Source organism: Cervus canadensis, chromosome 25 (assembly GCF_019320065.1).
Source record: "Cervus canadensis isolate Bull #8, Minnesota chromosome 25, ASM1932006v1, whole genome shotgun sequence".
Taxonomy (NCBI): Eukaryota; Metazoa; Chordata; class Mammalia; order Artiodactyla; family Cervidae; genus Cervus; species Cervus canadensis.
The window spans coordinates 21,902,073-21,918,407 of NC_057410.1; the positions used below are offsets into that span (position 1 = coordinate 21,902,073).

General features: G+C 34.8%; 1 protein-coding gene across 1 annotated transcript in view; it reads left to right on the forward strand.

The window, feature by feature from the left end:
• Positions 1-16,335, forward strand: part of ARID2 (AT-rich interaction domain 2) — a 180,215-nt gene that overhangs the window by 148,935 nt on the left and 14,945 nt on the right. Inside the window, exons 17-20 of the mRNA XM_043447439.1 lie at positions 11,377-11,515; positions 11,608-11,693; positions 14,628-14,751; positions 14,841-14,932. Coding sequence (XP_043303374.1) covers positions 11,377-11,515; positions 11,608-11,693; positions 14,628-14,751; positions 14,841-14,932 — 441 coding nt within the window. The remainder of the gene's footprint in view (positions 1-11,376; positions 11,516-11,607; positions 11,694-14,627; positions 14,752-14,840; positions 14,933-16,335) is intronic.

Consider the following 16,335-nt stretch of genomic DNA (forward strand, 5'->3'; position numbering starts at 1 on the left):
ATGCTATAACTTTTCTCTGTATACTGTATTAGCTGTAGCCCACAAATTTAGATAAGTTGTATTTTCATTTTGAATTAGTCAGAATGTTTTAGAAGTTTGTTGTTTGGTCTCCAGATATTTTGAGACATTTCAGCTCTCTGTTAGTGGTTTCTAGTTTAATTCCATTGAGATCTTAAAATTTATGTTATTTGTATTATTTTAAATTTGTTAAGATATGTTTTATATGGTCTGTTTTGGTGAATGTTCCTTTAAGCATGAGAAAAATGTATTTTCTATTATTGAATGAAGTCTTATATAAATGTCAATTAAATCCAATTGATTGATGGTGCTGTGTAGTTCAACTATATCCTTACTGATATTCTGCCTGCTAGAATTACGAGTTGCAGGTAGAGGTGTGCTGAAATCTCCAAATATAATGGTGGATTTTTTCCATTTCTCCTTGCAGTTCTATCAGATTGTGCCTCATATTTTGATGCCTTGTGTTAGAATTATATACCTTAAGAATTGTCTTTGTGAAAGATTGACATGTTTATCATTATGTAGTAATGTCCCTCATAATATCCTTGCTCTCAGGTCTGCTTTTATGAAATTAATGTAATTAATCCAGGTTTCTTTTGATTAGTGTTAGCATGGTATATGTTTCTCCTTCCTTTACTTTTAGTCTGTGCCTTTTCATGTAACCACACATTGCTTTATATTTACTTTGCCAGTCTTTGTCTCTTAATTAGTGTATTTAGACCAGTCATGTTTAAAATGATTATTGATACAGTTGTATTAATGTCTATCATATTTGTAAATGTGTACTGTTTATTCCACTGTTTGTGTTTCTTTTGTCCATGTTATTCCTCTTTTTTCTTTTAATCGAGTACTTTATATGGTTCCATTTTCTTCTCTCTCTTAGTATAATTGCTTCTTTGAAAATTTTTTATGGTTTTCCTAGAGTTTGAAATATATATTTATAGGTATTCTAAGTCCACTTTCAAACAATATATGGCTTCCTGGATATTTTAGTTACCTTGTAACAGAGTATTCTTTCCTAGTGTCCCTTATGCCATTGTTTTCCTTCATTTTAATTAACCAGAAGTTATAATTGCCAAATACATTGATGCTTTACCAATATTTTGAACAAACATTTGTCTATTAGATCAGTCAATAAGAAATATGAAATATTTTGTCTCCATTTGTTCCTTCTCTAGCACCCTCCTTTCTTTGTACAGATCTTGGTTTTTTACCTCTGCCGCTTTGCTGTCTCTAAAGAACTTCCTTTAACGTTTCTTGTAGGCAGGGGTACTGTGCAGATGCACTCAGTTTTTGTTTGTCCAAGAAAGTCTTTATTTCTCCTTCACTTTTCAAAGACAATTTTGTGTACACAAAATTCTAGGTTGATGAATCTTTTTCTTTGAACACTTTATATAAATATTTCACTCTACTCTCTTTTTTTGCATAGTTTCTCAAGAAGCATCCAGTATAATCTTATCCTTGTTCTTCTGTTAGTAAGGATTTTTTCTCTTTGGTTTCTTTCAAGATTTTTTTGTCCTTGGATTTTAGCAGTTTGAATAAGATATGCTTAAGTGTAGTTCTTTTTTACATTTAGCCTGTCTGATGTTCTGTGAGTTTCCTAGATCTGTGGTTTGGTATGTTGTTAATTTTAGAAAATTCTCAGCCATTCTTAATTCAAATATTTCTTGTTTTTTCTCTCTTTCCCCTCTTTCTGCTATTCCCAGTATACGTATGTTATACCTTTTATAATTATCTCACAGTTCTTGGACATTCTGTTTCTCTTTTTTTCAATTTTTCTTTTCTCTTGGTTCTTCAGTTTGGGACGTTTCTGTTGACATATTTTCAAGCTCACCAATTTTTTTGCCGTGTCTAGTCTACTGATGATTTTCATCAAAGGCATCCTTTGTTTCAGTTTTTTTTTTTTTTTTATTTCTAGCATTTCCTTTTGATTCTTCATATCTCCATTTCTCTGCTTACATTACCTATCTCTTCTTACATGGAACAACTTTTTTCATTAGCGTCTTAACCTGTTAATCATAATTATTTAAAATTCCCAGGGTGATAATTCCAAAATCTCTGCCATGTCTGAGTCTGGTTCTGATGCTTGTATTATATCTCCAGTCTGTAGTTTAATTTTGCTTTAACACATAGCGTGCCTTTTTGTTGAATGTTGGATGTGTATCAGTAAGCAGTGTGAGTTTTATGTTTATTTAGCAAGGAGTTACATTATGTTAATGTTTGCTGTTGTGTTTGGGTTTCCTCAGATATCCTTTTAAAGTAGAGTCTGTATCTGACAGCTCTGTCAGTTGTAATCCACAGTTGTGCTGAAAACACTGTTGATGAAGTGATAGCGTACTAGGGAGGGGAAACATTTTATACTCTCATGATTAAATTTTACCTTTTTGAAATGTGGATTTGAGTCTCTGGAGCTATGACTTTGAGAAGAGTTTCATATCCATTATTTTTCTCCCCTTATATGAGATAGGGAATCTGAAGGAGCTCAAATTATCTGATTGCTCTTGCCCTAGGTCAAATAAGGCTCTGGTCATTTTTCCTGAGAGCAGGCCTTAATTAAGGAGAAAAGAACACCCCAGGCATATTTTAAAATGTTACTTTCTCCCTCTCCCTGTTGTGAGTATTAGGGAGTTTTTTTTCCAGTCTACCAGGAGAACCTGCTAGGGTTCCTGGAAATAAAACAAAAGTGTGGGCTTTCTCCAGAGATTGGCCCTTCAGGATTTTTTACCTGTCAGGATAGTCCGTACTGGATCTCCATCAATTCATAGTTCCTGCTTCAGTATTCCTCTCCATTACTGACTTAAGTAATTATTTGTGTTTCTTTATATTTAGCAGTCTACTTAGTTTTTAGGGAAACAGTTTGCCTTGTGATCTCAGTTCTCTGATGATTTTAAATGTTGTTAATTTTCATTTTGTTCCACAGTTTTTCTTGTTCTGAGGATGGGAGTGACAACTTCCAGGCTCTTTATATGTCTGAACAGAAACTAGAAGTCCTTGTTCTTATCTTTATTCTTATTAATATATTGTCAGCATGATGTCAATGTCAGTTTATAATTGAAATATATAATGTATCATTATATTTTGTCTTTGACTTTTTGTTTGTTTTTACCTCGCTTTGTTCTTTCAAACACTGAGTACCAAAGACTACTTGAAGGTGGTACCTGAAACCAAAAAGTTACATACCATGAGACCAATTTGCAAATTGTATTGAAGTCCTTTTTCAGTGTTCCTTAAAATATTTGGTAAAAGAATTTCTTAGGGTCAAAAATCTAGCCTGTAGCTTATTAAACAAACTTTATTCTTTGAGAGTTGTGTATACAATAAGGAGAATTATGTACAAATGCTAATCTCAAACCTAGTATTCTTTCAGAATTTTCAAACATTTAAAGAAAAAAATCATAGTATAATGGATGGTGTGTATAAAAGTGTAATGCCTCAGTTTTTACCTAGTTAATGAATGTGTACAAATTATCCAGGTAAACAATCATGTATTCTAGGATAGTAGAAAAAAATCAGATCTTTAGTGTTAGACATATCTGGTTTGAAATCCCAACTCTTGCCACATGGCTCTAGAAACTATGGCTCTAGAAAGTTATAGAAAGCTTGAACGCTTGTTTCCTCAGCAGTATAGTGGTGATAGTTTTGCCTTCTTCAGAAGGCTATCACAGAACTCAGGTAAGATGATGTTTGTGAATATATATGAATACACAATGAGTTATCAACAGACAGAACTTCATGTAAAAAGAGGTGCTCCACACTGTGTGCAGCTTTGTCGAGATGGTGTGAGGTAGTCTGCTGCCATAGCTTTCAAAGATTCAAGTAAGAATCGAAAGATTCAGCGTATTTGCGTGCTTTATTTATCTTATTGAAAATAAACACACACACCATTCATTGTTATCTCCAAGCTTCTGTTTGGTTTATTAAGCATAACGTTATCATAACGCCTAACTTTACAAATATGTTTCCATACTACTTTTCAACTGTGAACTATTATTTTATCCCATATTCAGATTTTACTGGAGTGTTCACATTTTAAAAGCATATTTAAACAAGATTCCTGACAATACATTTTCTGTTTTGCTATATAAAATATGTAACTGTATTACAGAACAGTAGGTTAGAAATAAGTTGGTTGTTAATAATATTCTACTATTATTAATATTTTATTGTTATTGATATTATAACTTATTAGGAGGAAAAGAAGCAGAGCCAAAGACTGTTGGTTTTGGCTGTCTTCCAAACCCTCTTCCTCAGTTGAGATACTTTCCATAAATTGAGTATTACTTGGAGCTACAATCTCTTTCTCTCCAAAAGCCAAAAATAGACCAAATACTTGCATCTTTCCTCATTTCCTTTGGCAACTAAGCCAGTCAGTCAGTTGTTTCTATCTGTGGCTTTGAATCTGGGCTGACTGGGGCAAAGAAGCTGAGAGTGGAGAATTCATGCCTGCAGCAGCAGAAGCATTTAGTTTCCAACCAGTAATATTGCTTTTTACAACTAATAATACAGCTGTTTTAAAAACTAAAATGTGCTTGCAGTGTAGGTTTTTTGATATATCATTTAGTGCATCTATTAAATGCATATTTTGCTTTTTAATGAATATTTTCCTGCAGAGTATATATCCCATGTGTTTTAAGTCAAATTAAATTTTTTTGCAGGAAGAGGGCTATTAAGAGGGGCATGGAATACTTTTTTGGTCATTAAGGGAAAATAACTTGCCAAGAACTTAAGCAGTTAAGAAAACTGTAAATGAGAATATCTGAACTGAAGTGCTATTTTCAGTCCTTTTAGTTTTGTTTTAAAGACAGGAAATAATCTTAGCTTTTTAGCTACAGATGTTTGTTTTTAAACTGTTCTTTTACATATGGTAAATCATTAAAATATTATAATATATACTATTAATATATAACCTCCTGCATTGATTGAAGGATTTTAAATAATGTTTATCTACTTCACTTATGTTTTCATGACGCCTAAGAAAGTGTTTGATGGTAGGAAAAATGATATTAGTAATCATAGTATAGATTATACCAATAATGTCATGGTTTTTGGCTTTTAAATGTTCTGGTAGAAAGTGTTTTAACCTCAAGTGTTTGCTTAGGGGAGTTAAAATCAGAAAACTTGCACCTAGTAGCCTTATTGAATAACTTGTTCAGTTGAACCAAACTGCTTTTCACTAGGATAAAGGAAAAAAGGAATTTGGCTGAAGGGGATTTCAATGAAAGAATAAAGGCTAATCCTGAGCTTTAGCTGTGACTATTTGAGTAATGAGCAGGAGATTAGGCATTATAATATAATATATTATAATATACAATATATATATACATGTGTGTATATATATAATATACAATAATACATTATAATATACAATATAAATTGTATTGATGATGTAATTGAAAATAATATATATCTTTGAAAGATGGCCAGTGACTGAGAAAAAGTGTTGGATATATTTGCTATAATAAATGTACTACATATTAAATTTTGTATCACTTTGCCAGATACTGTAAATCTAGTTTCTATCTTTTGAGAAAGTAACAGGATCCAAAAAAAAGTGTTTCTACTGTTTTTAGTTGGAGTAGCATTTATATTGTTATACTTAAGTATAAGATTCAGGAGAAACAGAAAGATAGAAGATGCAAAAGAAGGGATAGTTTATGAAGAAACAAAATAGAATTCAGTATATAAGTGAAGGAGTTAACCCTGGACATAGTGGCTACTTCTGGCTAATATCTAAAGGAAGGAAAAATGATTAATGACAGAAGATATAAAGAAAAAGGAAGTTAAGGAAGCTCTAACAGAGTAACTTTAATTCTTTCAGTAATAGCCCGTTCCCCCACCCAGAGATGTAAAAATCACTTAGTTCACAAACTCACATGAATACAGGTGAAGACAAGCTCTAAATAAGATTGAAGTTCAGTGTTTAACAAAAGGTGAAAAGTTTGGAGCAGTCTCTGTGGGGAGTGTTTTTGGGTGCAGAAATTAATAAAATGAGTTGTGAGTAATAGTTGATAATAGGGACCATTAACTTGGAGATAGACTAGTAAACTTTACTGAGCAAGGTATGACAATGTTGAAATAGCTGGGGAGAAGATCTCAGAGCACACGATTAACAAGATAGGCAAGGTTAAACGAAAGAGGTTACCCCTGCTACCTACTACAACAACTACTACCAATAATAATGATTATGTTGATAATAGCTCTCATTTATTGTTGGCATGCTATTTGCCAAACAGTTATACATGTGTCACCGTATTTAACCCCTACAGCCACCCTGAAAGCTAGAGTAACAGTAAGGAAAGTGCGTTTCAGAGTGAAGTTACTTGCTTAGTTCCTCTAGCTGTGGTTTGTCCCCAAAGTGTGTGTGGGGAGGAGGGGAGGCAGCCTTCACATTGTACATGCCAGAAGTTGCATGTTTATTACAACAGTTTTTCAACAGATTGTGATAAAGCATCTTAAGGAAGGACATTTTTTATTTGTACAAAGGCATCATATAACCATACAATGGCAGTGGTATATAAAATTATATTAGTAACAGACCCAGTCTTAGACTCACAAATATAGAGAATAAACTATGGTTATGGAACAAGAAAGGAGGTGGGGCACGGATAGATTAGGAGTCTGGAATTAGCAGATATAGCTTACTATATATAAATTAGACAAACAGCAAGGTCTTACTATATTCAGTGAAGGTCACTCAGTCATGTCCGACTCTGCGAGCCCATGGCCTGTAGCCTACCAGGCTTCTCCGTCCATGGGATTTTCCAGGCAAGAGTACCGGAGTGGGTTGCTATTTCTTTCTCCAGGGGATCTTCCCAATCCAGGGATCGAACTGGGGTCTCCCGCATTGCAGGCAGGCGATTTACCCTCTGAGACACCAGGGAAACCATTATGGAGAAGACTATGAAGAAGAATATGTATATAACTGAATCAGCTATTGTATACCAGAAACTAACACAACATTGTAAATCAGCTCTGCTTCAATTAAAAAAAAACAATAACCTCAGTTTTGTTTAAAAAACACATATACAAAGTGAAGATTTCTGGTGCCTCAGCAGTAAAAAACCTGCCTGCAGTTCAGATGTGGACTTGATCCCTGGGTCAGGAAGATCCACTGGAGAAGGAAATGACAACCCACTCCAGTATTCTTGCCTAGGAAATCCCTTGGACAGAGGAGCCTGGTGAGCTACAGGCCATGGGCTCGCAGAGTTGGACACAACTTAAAATTAATCAGCAATAACAACCCAAGTGTTAGCAGTTTAGGTAATTGAATCACAAGAAATTTTTATTTTCATTTGGTTGCCCTTATGGATTTTTCTGATCTCTTGAAATGAACGTGTTGTTTGTTTCAGGGGACCGGGTAGGTTGTTGATAGAAAGGTAGTAGTAAGGGAAATTGTTTGGACACAGTGGTAGACGTTAGTGGCATCCCACTTCATGTCTTATTCTTCTCCATCTCAGAAAAAAATATAGTTCTCTGAAAACTCATTATTTTATGTTGAAATTACATTTATGCATTTTAAGTCCAAATATTCCACTTAGTGGATTTGGAAACCTTAATTTCTTTCTACCCTTATCTGATCATTGTAGCCAGCTTCATCACTATTTTAGAACTTCAGCTTGTACCATATTCAGTCAAAGTCTGGTTTGTATGACTTAAAACAGTTAGATGAATAGAGATAAAATAGAATTAGGATGAGTGGAAACACCGTAGGTAAGAGGGACGTAATAGACCCTGTGTTTAGCAGATAAATCGAGCACTTGAAAATTCCTGTTGTCTTAAAACCACATGCACACAGAGTTGTGCGTGTTTAGTAGTTTAAATTGATGTAAAGAAGGACTAACTTCATCCTTTTTTCTTTTCACTGGTAGATTCATCAATTTTATGTATTGTGAATAAATTTGCTTCACTTAAAGTATTGCAGAGTAGTTGGAAATAGATAACATTTTGACTCTGACAAGTCATAGTACATTTGGAGTTTGATTTGTGTGTGTGTTTTTCTGGTGTGTGTAAACAGTTTTACTTTTCAGTTAATAAATTAATAGTATTTAGGTAAAATCTTAAAAGTACAATGAGAACCATCTTCTTGTAATAGTAGTGTTCCAGTCATTATTTCATATTAATGAAATAGCATTATGAGTGAAAGTGTTAGTTGCTCAGTTGTGTCCGACTCTTTGTGACCTCATGGACTGTAGCCCACCATGGAATTCTCCAGGCAAGAATACTGGAGTGGGTAGCCATTCCCTTGTCCAGAGATCTTCCCAACCCAGGGATCAAACCTGGATCTCCCTCATTGCAAGCAGATTCTTTATAACTAGAGTTTTGTACTTTTTGACTTCCTTCACCTATTTCATATCCTGCCCCTCATCTCCTGCCTCTGACAACCACCAGTCTCTTCTCTTTACCTGTGACCTTAGTGGGAGGGTTTGGTTTTTTTTTTGTTGTTGTTATTCTTTTTTTCACCTTCCACATAGTAAATGAGTTTATATACTTGTCTTTCTTGGTTTGACATGTTTCACTTAGCATGATCCCCTTGAGGCCATCCAGATTACAGATGGCAAGATTTTCTCCTTTCTTCATGGCAATATAATATTTCTCTGTGTGTATACCACATTTTCTTTCTATTCATCTGTTGATGGACCCGTTGTTCAGTCACTAAGTCATGTCTGACTCTTTGCAAACCCATGGACTGCAGCACACCAGGCTTCCCTGTCATTCATGTCTCCCAGAGTTTGCTCAAATTCATGTCCATTGAGTCGATAATGCCATCCAGCCATCTCATCCTCCGTCACTCCCTTCTCCTCCTGCCCTCAATCTTTCCCAACATCAGGGTCTTTTCCAATGAGTTGGCTCTTCACATCAGGTGACCAAAGTATTGGAGCTTCAGTTTCACTATCAGCCCTTCCAGTGAATATTGAGGGTTGGTTTCCCTTAGGATGGACTGATTTGATCTTTTTGCAGTTGAAGGGACTCTTCAAGAGTCTTCTCCAGAACTGCAGTTCGAAAGCATCAGTTCTTCAGTGTTCAGCCTTCTTTATGGCCCAACTCTCCCGTCTCTACATGACTACTGGAAAAACCATAGCATTGACTATACGGATCTTTGTCAGCAAATTGATGTCTATGCTTTTTAATGTAGTGTTTAGTCTTGTCATGGATACTTAGGTTGTTTCTGTATCTTGGCTTTTGTAAATAATGCTACAGTGAACATGGGGGTGTACATATCTTTTCAAGTTAGTGTTTTCATTTATGTGGTAAATATCCAGAGTGGGAATTGCTGGATCATATGGTAGTTCTATTTTTAACATTTTGAGAAATCTCTGTATTGTTTTTCATAGTAGCCACACCAGTTTACATCCTCACTAAGGGTGCCCAGGGACAGGGGTTTTGTTTTTCTCCACATCCTCACCAGCACTTCTTCTTTCTTGTCTTTTTGATAGTAGTCTTCCTAACACGTGTGAGGTGACATCTCATTGTGGTTTTGGTATTGATTTCTTCATGTACCTGTATGCCTTCTTTGGAAAAGTGTCCAGTTAGAACCTCTACTCATTTTAAAATTTTGGGATTTTTGCTGCTGAGCTGTATGAGTTCCTTATGTACTTTGGATGTTAACCCCTTATGAGATATATGATTTGTAAATATTTTCTCCCATTCAGTACATTGTCCTTTTACTTTGTTGATTGTTTCCATTGCTTTCACAGTCGCTTTTTAGTTTGATGTTGTGCCACTTACTTATTTTTGCTTGTTTTCGTTTATTGCTGCCTTTGTTTTTGGTATCAGTATCAAACCTGCAAAAATCATTGCTGAAGCCTGTGTTCAGCAACGTACCACTTCTGTTTTCTTCTAGGACTTTTATGATTTCAAACCTTACATTCCAGTCTTTAACCCATTCTGAGTTAATTTTTTTTTGTATGGTATAAAAGAGTAGTTGAGTTTCTTTTTTTTGCATGTGACTGTGCATTGTTACCAACATTTCTTATTGAAGACATTGTTTTCTATTATATATTTTTGACTTCTTTATCATAAATTAATTGATTATATATCCATTAATTTATTTCTGGTCTCTCTGTTCTATGTGTCTGTTTTTATGCAGATAGCCTACTGTTTTGATTACTATAGCTTTGTAATACAGTTTGAAATTATGGCACATGATGCCTCCAACTTTTTGTGTTTCTCAGGATTTCTTTAGCTTTTTGGGATCTTTTGTGATTCTGTACAAATGTTAGGATTAATTGTTGTATTTCTATGAGAAATGCCATTGGAATTTTGGTAGGGAATGTATTGACTATGTAGATCGCTTTGGGTAGTATGTCACTTTAAACTGTATTAATTCTTTGAATCCATGATAGTTTTATAGTAAAACTATCAGGAATGACTTATATAGATGAAGTATTTATAGATGGAATGAAATATGTCAGTTACAATGGTTTTTAACATCATCTTTTATATGTCAGTATTCAGTTATTTTGATTAAAATTTATTTTAAAATGCCTATCATTTATTTCCTGAAGGAATATTAATTTGAAATATTATGTATGTGCTCCACATCAGAAATTGGCTCAAATATAGATATGTTTATCTCACATCCATAAAAAATTGAATTCTGAGAGAGTTCTGCTATAAACTTTAAAAGATATTGACTATATAAATATTTGAGTTAGTAGTTAGTAATTGAAGTCTTTTAATTTAGTCTTTGGTGTCTGAATTCCAGCATTCTCTCTCATTGCCATATATTCTATTTAACAAGGGAGTAGTACAGTATCTGATTTTCTTCAGATTTCTGTCCTTGTCCAGATATACTCAGGTATTTGTATTATTAAACCTCAAGGTCTGTAACTGAGTAGGGTATGATGTTGGAGAAACGAGAGACATGACTTCTTAAACATGGATGGACATACAAAATGTGAATTCAGCTAAAGAGCCAGACTCACCAAAGCTTATAGCATTTAGATTTTTATATTGAATATGCTGGAGTTTATTATATGTGATATGAAATCTGGTAAATGCTTGAGCAGCTTCTAAAAGTACAACCGAGTATGGTATTTGTTTATAAGATTATGCTCTGTTGTGTTTTCAAATGAAATTTTATCTACTTTCAAGAGATTCTTAACTGAATTTCATTGAAGGTAGGGAAATGAGACTGAAATATTAAGCTTATATCAAATTACCGGAAGTATTAAGAACTTTTGAGTATTTGGCTTTTAAGTAAAAGCAGAAATTTTAAAAATATTATTTGAAATGATATTTATTTATACTGTTTTGCTCAATATTTGTTCTGGAGCTTTTGTATTACGAGAGCAGGTTTTCTATTTTAAAGAACATATCTAAGTGTCAGAAAATTTCTACTACTTTTATTTTTTGTAGGTGGTTTCAGACCCCCTCACAGGTTTTCTACCACGCAGCAACTGAACATGGAGGAAAGGACGTGTATCCAGGGCAGTGTCTTTGGGAAGGTTGTGAGCCTTTTCAACGGCAGAGGTTCTCTTTCATCACTCACTTACAGGTACACTTTCTTAAACTATTTGATTTGTAGCTCATTTGGTTGTATTAGAGACCTTGATGCTTATGTTTTTTTATTTCCATTTTCTTAAAAAGGACAAGCACTGTTCAAAGGATGCCCTGCTTGCAGGATTAAAACAAGATGAACCAGGACAAGCAGGAAGTCAAAAATCTTCTACCAAGTAAGGAACATGAGTTTACTTCCTGTTGCACATTTAAATAAAAGACAAATCAGGAAACTAGGCAAAATAGCAATAAAAGGCAATTCAGCATGTCAGGAGACAGGAAACCTGGGTTGTAGTCCAGCTATGTATGTGACCCTGTTCAAATTGCATAAGTGCCCTAGGAATAACTTTTCGTATTGGCTGGACTAGATGGTGTATAAGTACCTTGTAGCTCTAATGTTTTGATTCCACTTTGTAGACAAGTCATTTGGTAGTAATGACAGATGATATATGAGAAATGCTTTGTAAATTGGAAATAAATATATGATTCTTTGTCCTTTGAGAGAGGAGTTGAACATGTGCTTGATAATGGCAGAGAGATTTGTTCCTACAGCTACTCCTGAGGAGAGGCTAAAACGGCATGTGGTGGTCCAACGTAAAGTGTGTATGTCACGTTTACTGTTTGTTATCATTTACCTTTTATTTCATGAACACTTAGAATACTTGTAGTCAAGACTGTGGATTCCTATAAGGTCCTTCTTAGATTTACATAGTATCTCCTATTTTATAGTTTCCAACTGAGGCCTTTAATTCTAAATAATACAGTCAGCCATCCAGATCTTCAGGTTCAGCATCTGAGGATTCAACCAACCAGGGATCAAAAATATTTGAAAAAAATTTTGAATTTGCCATGTACTAGCAACTATTTACATATCATTTGCATTGTACTGAGTATATAAGTAATCTGAATGGTTTAAAACACACAAGAGGATGTGTGTAGGTTATATGCAAATCCTGTCATCGCTTGGTATCTGTCTGGGATTGGCTCTAGGATTTTGGTATCCTCAGGAGGTCCTGGAACCAGGCCCCCATGAATACCAAGGGATAGTTGTATTTTAGTTATTATAATATGAAGATAAATTAATTTGTCCACATTTGTTGAGATATTGCTGTGTACTGAACATTATGCCAAACATAGGGAATTATAAGGACATGGTTTAGTCTTAACTTCAGAGAGTTTAAATTCTAGACAGAACTACAAGTATGGGAACACCAGAAGCTGCTTACATACTTTATTCATTCTATTATTTTTTAGTCTCTCCATTACTATTCATTCCTTAGCTAGGCACTAAAATATGACATGAAGTATACATGACCAAGATATGTTTTGCCCTTCTCAAGTCTGGAGATACAATGAGAGATATAGATGATTCTTATTAAATGGCATCAAATGCACAGGACACTGTGAAAGCCCACCTACACCAACGTAGGAGACCATGGAAGGCTTTCTGATAGAAAGTAAATCCAAACTGAGACCTATAGAATGAGGGAAAAATAGCTGAGGCTTTCATAAGCCATAAACATGAGTTTGGATTTACCCTCAAAGCAGTGGAAAGTCACTTTTCTGCCAAATACATTTTTCTGTAATCTTCACTGTACAGTTGACCCTTGAACAACACAGGTATCAATTGGAAGGATCTACTAACAAGTGAATATTTGTCACAGTAAATACTATGGTGCCACACCATCTCTGGTTGGTTGAATCCACAGATATGGAACTGCAGGTATGGGGGGGGTCAAATGTAAAGTTACATGCATATTTTTGACTGCAGGGAGAGTGGGTACCCAAACTCCCATGTTGTTCAAGGGTGAACTGTATTTAATTTGTATTTATTAATGTAGCTTTCAGCCTCCCTGGTGACTCAGATGGTAAAGAATCTGTCTCCAATGCAGGAGACCCAGGTTCAGTCCCTGAGTTGGGAAGATCCCCTGGAGAAGGAAATGGCAACCCACTCCAATACTCGAGCCTGGTGAATCCCATGGACAGAGGTGTCTGGTGGGCTACATACAGTTCATGGGGTCACAAAGAATCAGACATGACCGAGTGACTTTCATTTCACTTCTGTGTAGCTTGTAAGAGTATGCTGTAATATGTTTGATTTTGTTCAAATTTGGAGGGTTATTTTGGTATATCAGTTACAATCAAAAATCTTTGTCATTTATACATAAAGTCAATAATAATTTTTATCCGTGTGGATATATAGATCTTTATCTAGAGAAATCTCTATATAGATATAGACAAAAACTGGCTTACAATTTAGAGATTGCTTTTATGTTAACTTAATATTCAGAATTAGTTTACTCATGTAAAAAAAATGCTAGAAATAGCCCCACTTTACAGGTGTGAAACCTGAAGCACAAAGGGCCAAATGGATGCATTTGTTCAAAGTCATGCAGCTAATGAGGGGGCAGAAGCAGGACTTTCTCCCTGGGAGCCAGTTCTCTCACCACTGTTGCCTCAGCAGAATACAACAGATACTGATGCAGTTTTTCTGTGTGGCAAAGGAAACGTAGAGTAGTTTGAATCTGATTTTATATAAAATCTGTCTCTGCAGTCCCTCCATCTTTGGTAAAGGGCAATAGAGCTATACTGAAATGATTGATTGAAATTGGTTAATAAAAAATTATAAAAGATAGTAATAGTTTGAAATGTACTAGTTAGCATAATTTCATGTTATTATCATATTTGGTTATCTTTTCTTGGGTGACCTATACATATACCAGTATACTCTTAGGAAATATATTTTACTTGTAGGTACCATTTAGCAAAACTAATTTGCAGCTCAAATTGTAGATTATTCTTTGTTAACATCTTTACATTGCATTCAAAGATATGAACTCAACTTTTAAGCTATGTTGTATTTATATATATATGGGTTGTACTAGGACATCTGTTGTTTGCTTTAAAGTTGATAGATTGGAAATAAAAGACCACAAACCCTTTTGCCTCAGTTGACACAAAGAGTAAGTATTACTGCTGGACCACCAGAACTTTTACTCACCCTGTATCTACTTTGAGTAACCACGTTCAGGTTTGGCAGGTTGGTCATTTGTTGTCAGTCTGCCTGAATCATCATGTTAACAATCTCTTCCTCTCCCTGATCAATTTAGGCAGCCAGCTGTAGGGGGCACAGGCTCAACTCCTCGAGCACAGAAGGCCATTGTGAATCACCCCAGTGCTGCCCTCATGGCTCTAAGGAGAGGGTCAAGAAACCTTGTCTTTCGAGATTTTACAGTAAGTAAGCCTTGGAAGCCTTATCTGTGAAGTTGTGAACACTGTATGATTTAGATCTTTATTCTTTTTCTTTTCTTTTCCTTTTTAAGGATGAAAAAGAGGGACCAATAACTAAACACATCCGACTAACAGCTGCCTTAATATTAAAAAACATTGGTAAATATTCAGAATGTGGTCGCAGGTGAGTAATCTGTTTTCTGTAGTCAGAGTGAATTTATATATCATTTTACTTTTACCTGTAAGTTAATAAGGTTAGATATCTGCATTGTATTCACTGTTTTTCTCATCAATTTTTGGATATGTCCAAAAGCTTATGTCAAAGTAGACTGTCATAGATTCTTAAAAGCCACAAAAGTGGAAGTTGAAACAACCAAAAGGTGTTCTTGAACTTGTTTAAGTTAAATTTCTTGTTGGTCATAGGATTTAGAGGAAAAAGTAGGTCTGTAAGAGAAAACTTGGGAGTTTACTAGGAGGAAAAATGAATTGATTACTTGAATTATGTGGAATTAGAATGTAATTCAGTTTGATAATTGCCATTTTAATGAAACCATCAAAGTCATAGATATGCTAAGACTCTTCGACTTACGAGAAAAATTTAGGATTTTATAAATCTATGGAAACTGGAAACAACTCTAACTCTTGAGAAAGCAAATGTGGATTTGTCTCCTTTGAACCTTGAAAATAATTTTTTAGTATTCTTCCTCCATCTTCAGCTGACTCAACTCAGGCTCCTTAGTTGGGAAGTTGTCCTTTAATGCATCTTGCCTTCCAGACAGCGCTTTTCTGTCCTACTCTCTCTCTTCTCACATGCTGTTAATCGAATCTACTTTGGTTTTCTTCCTCCTATTTTACCTATGTTGGATCTTGATAATATTTCTTGTAGTTACATTCCAACTGGACTTTATGAGCATAAAAACAGAGGCAAAAATTACAAAAAAGCAATTACTTTAACTATATCAAACTTTAAAACTTCTGTAAATTTAAAGTGAATAAAACTTAAGTTTAAAAAAAGTTTTTGCAATGACAAAAGTTACTATATTTCATGTATCAAGTATTCCCACAGAGGAATAAGAAAAACTCTTAACATTCAATTTAAAAATAAAGTTTTTTCAGAAAAAGAAATATGAAGGTTTTGTCACTAAGCATCTCCCAACTTCACTTATAGGATCACTTCTTCCTTCCTTTCTCACTGTATTTCTCTTCCTACTCCTTCTTTTGCTGCATTTCAGTTTTAGCCAAATTAAACCACATGTAGATTGCAACCACCCTAGATGTCTTTCGTGTCACACTTTTGTATCATCCCTGTGTTGCTGCCCATTGAGCATCTGCAAGCCTTCCTTAATCCAGCTCAGATGCTGGCATCTGTGTGCTGCCTTTCCTGTGCTGTGTTCCTCTTCCTTATTGATTCTGTCTTTTTAACATTTCTGTTTTATAACATTTCATCTTACTGACGTGTAAGTAGTTTCCCATACGGCTTTCCACCCTACTGTGTCTGTCAGATCTAATCTCTTGAATCTATTTGTCACTTCCACTATATAATCATAAGTGATTTGATTTAGGCCACATTTGAATGGCCTAGTGGTT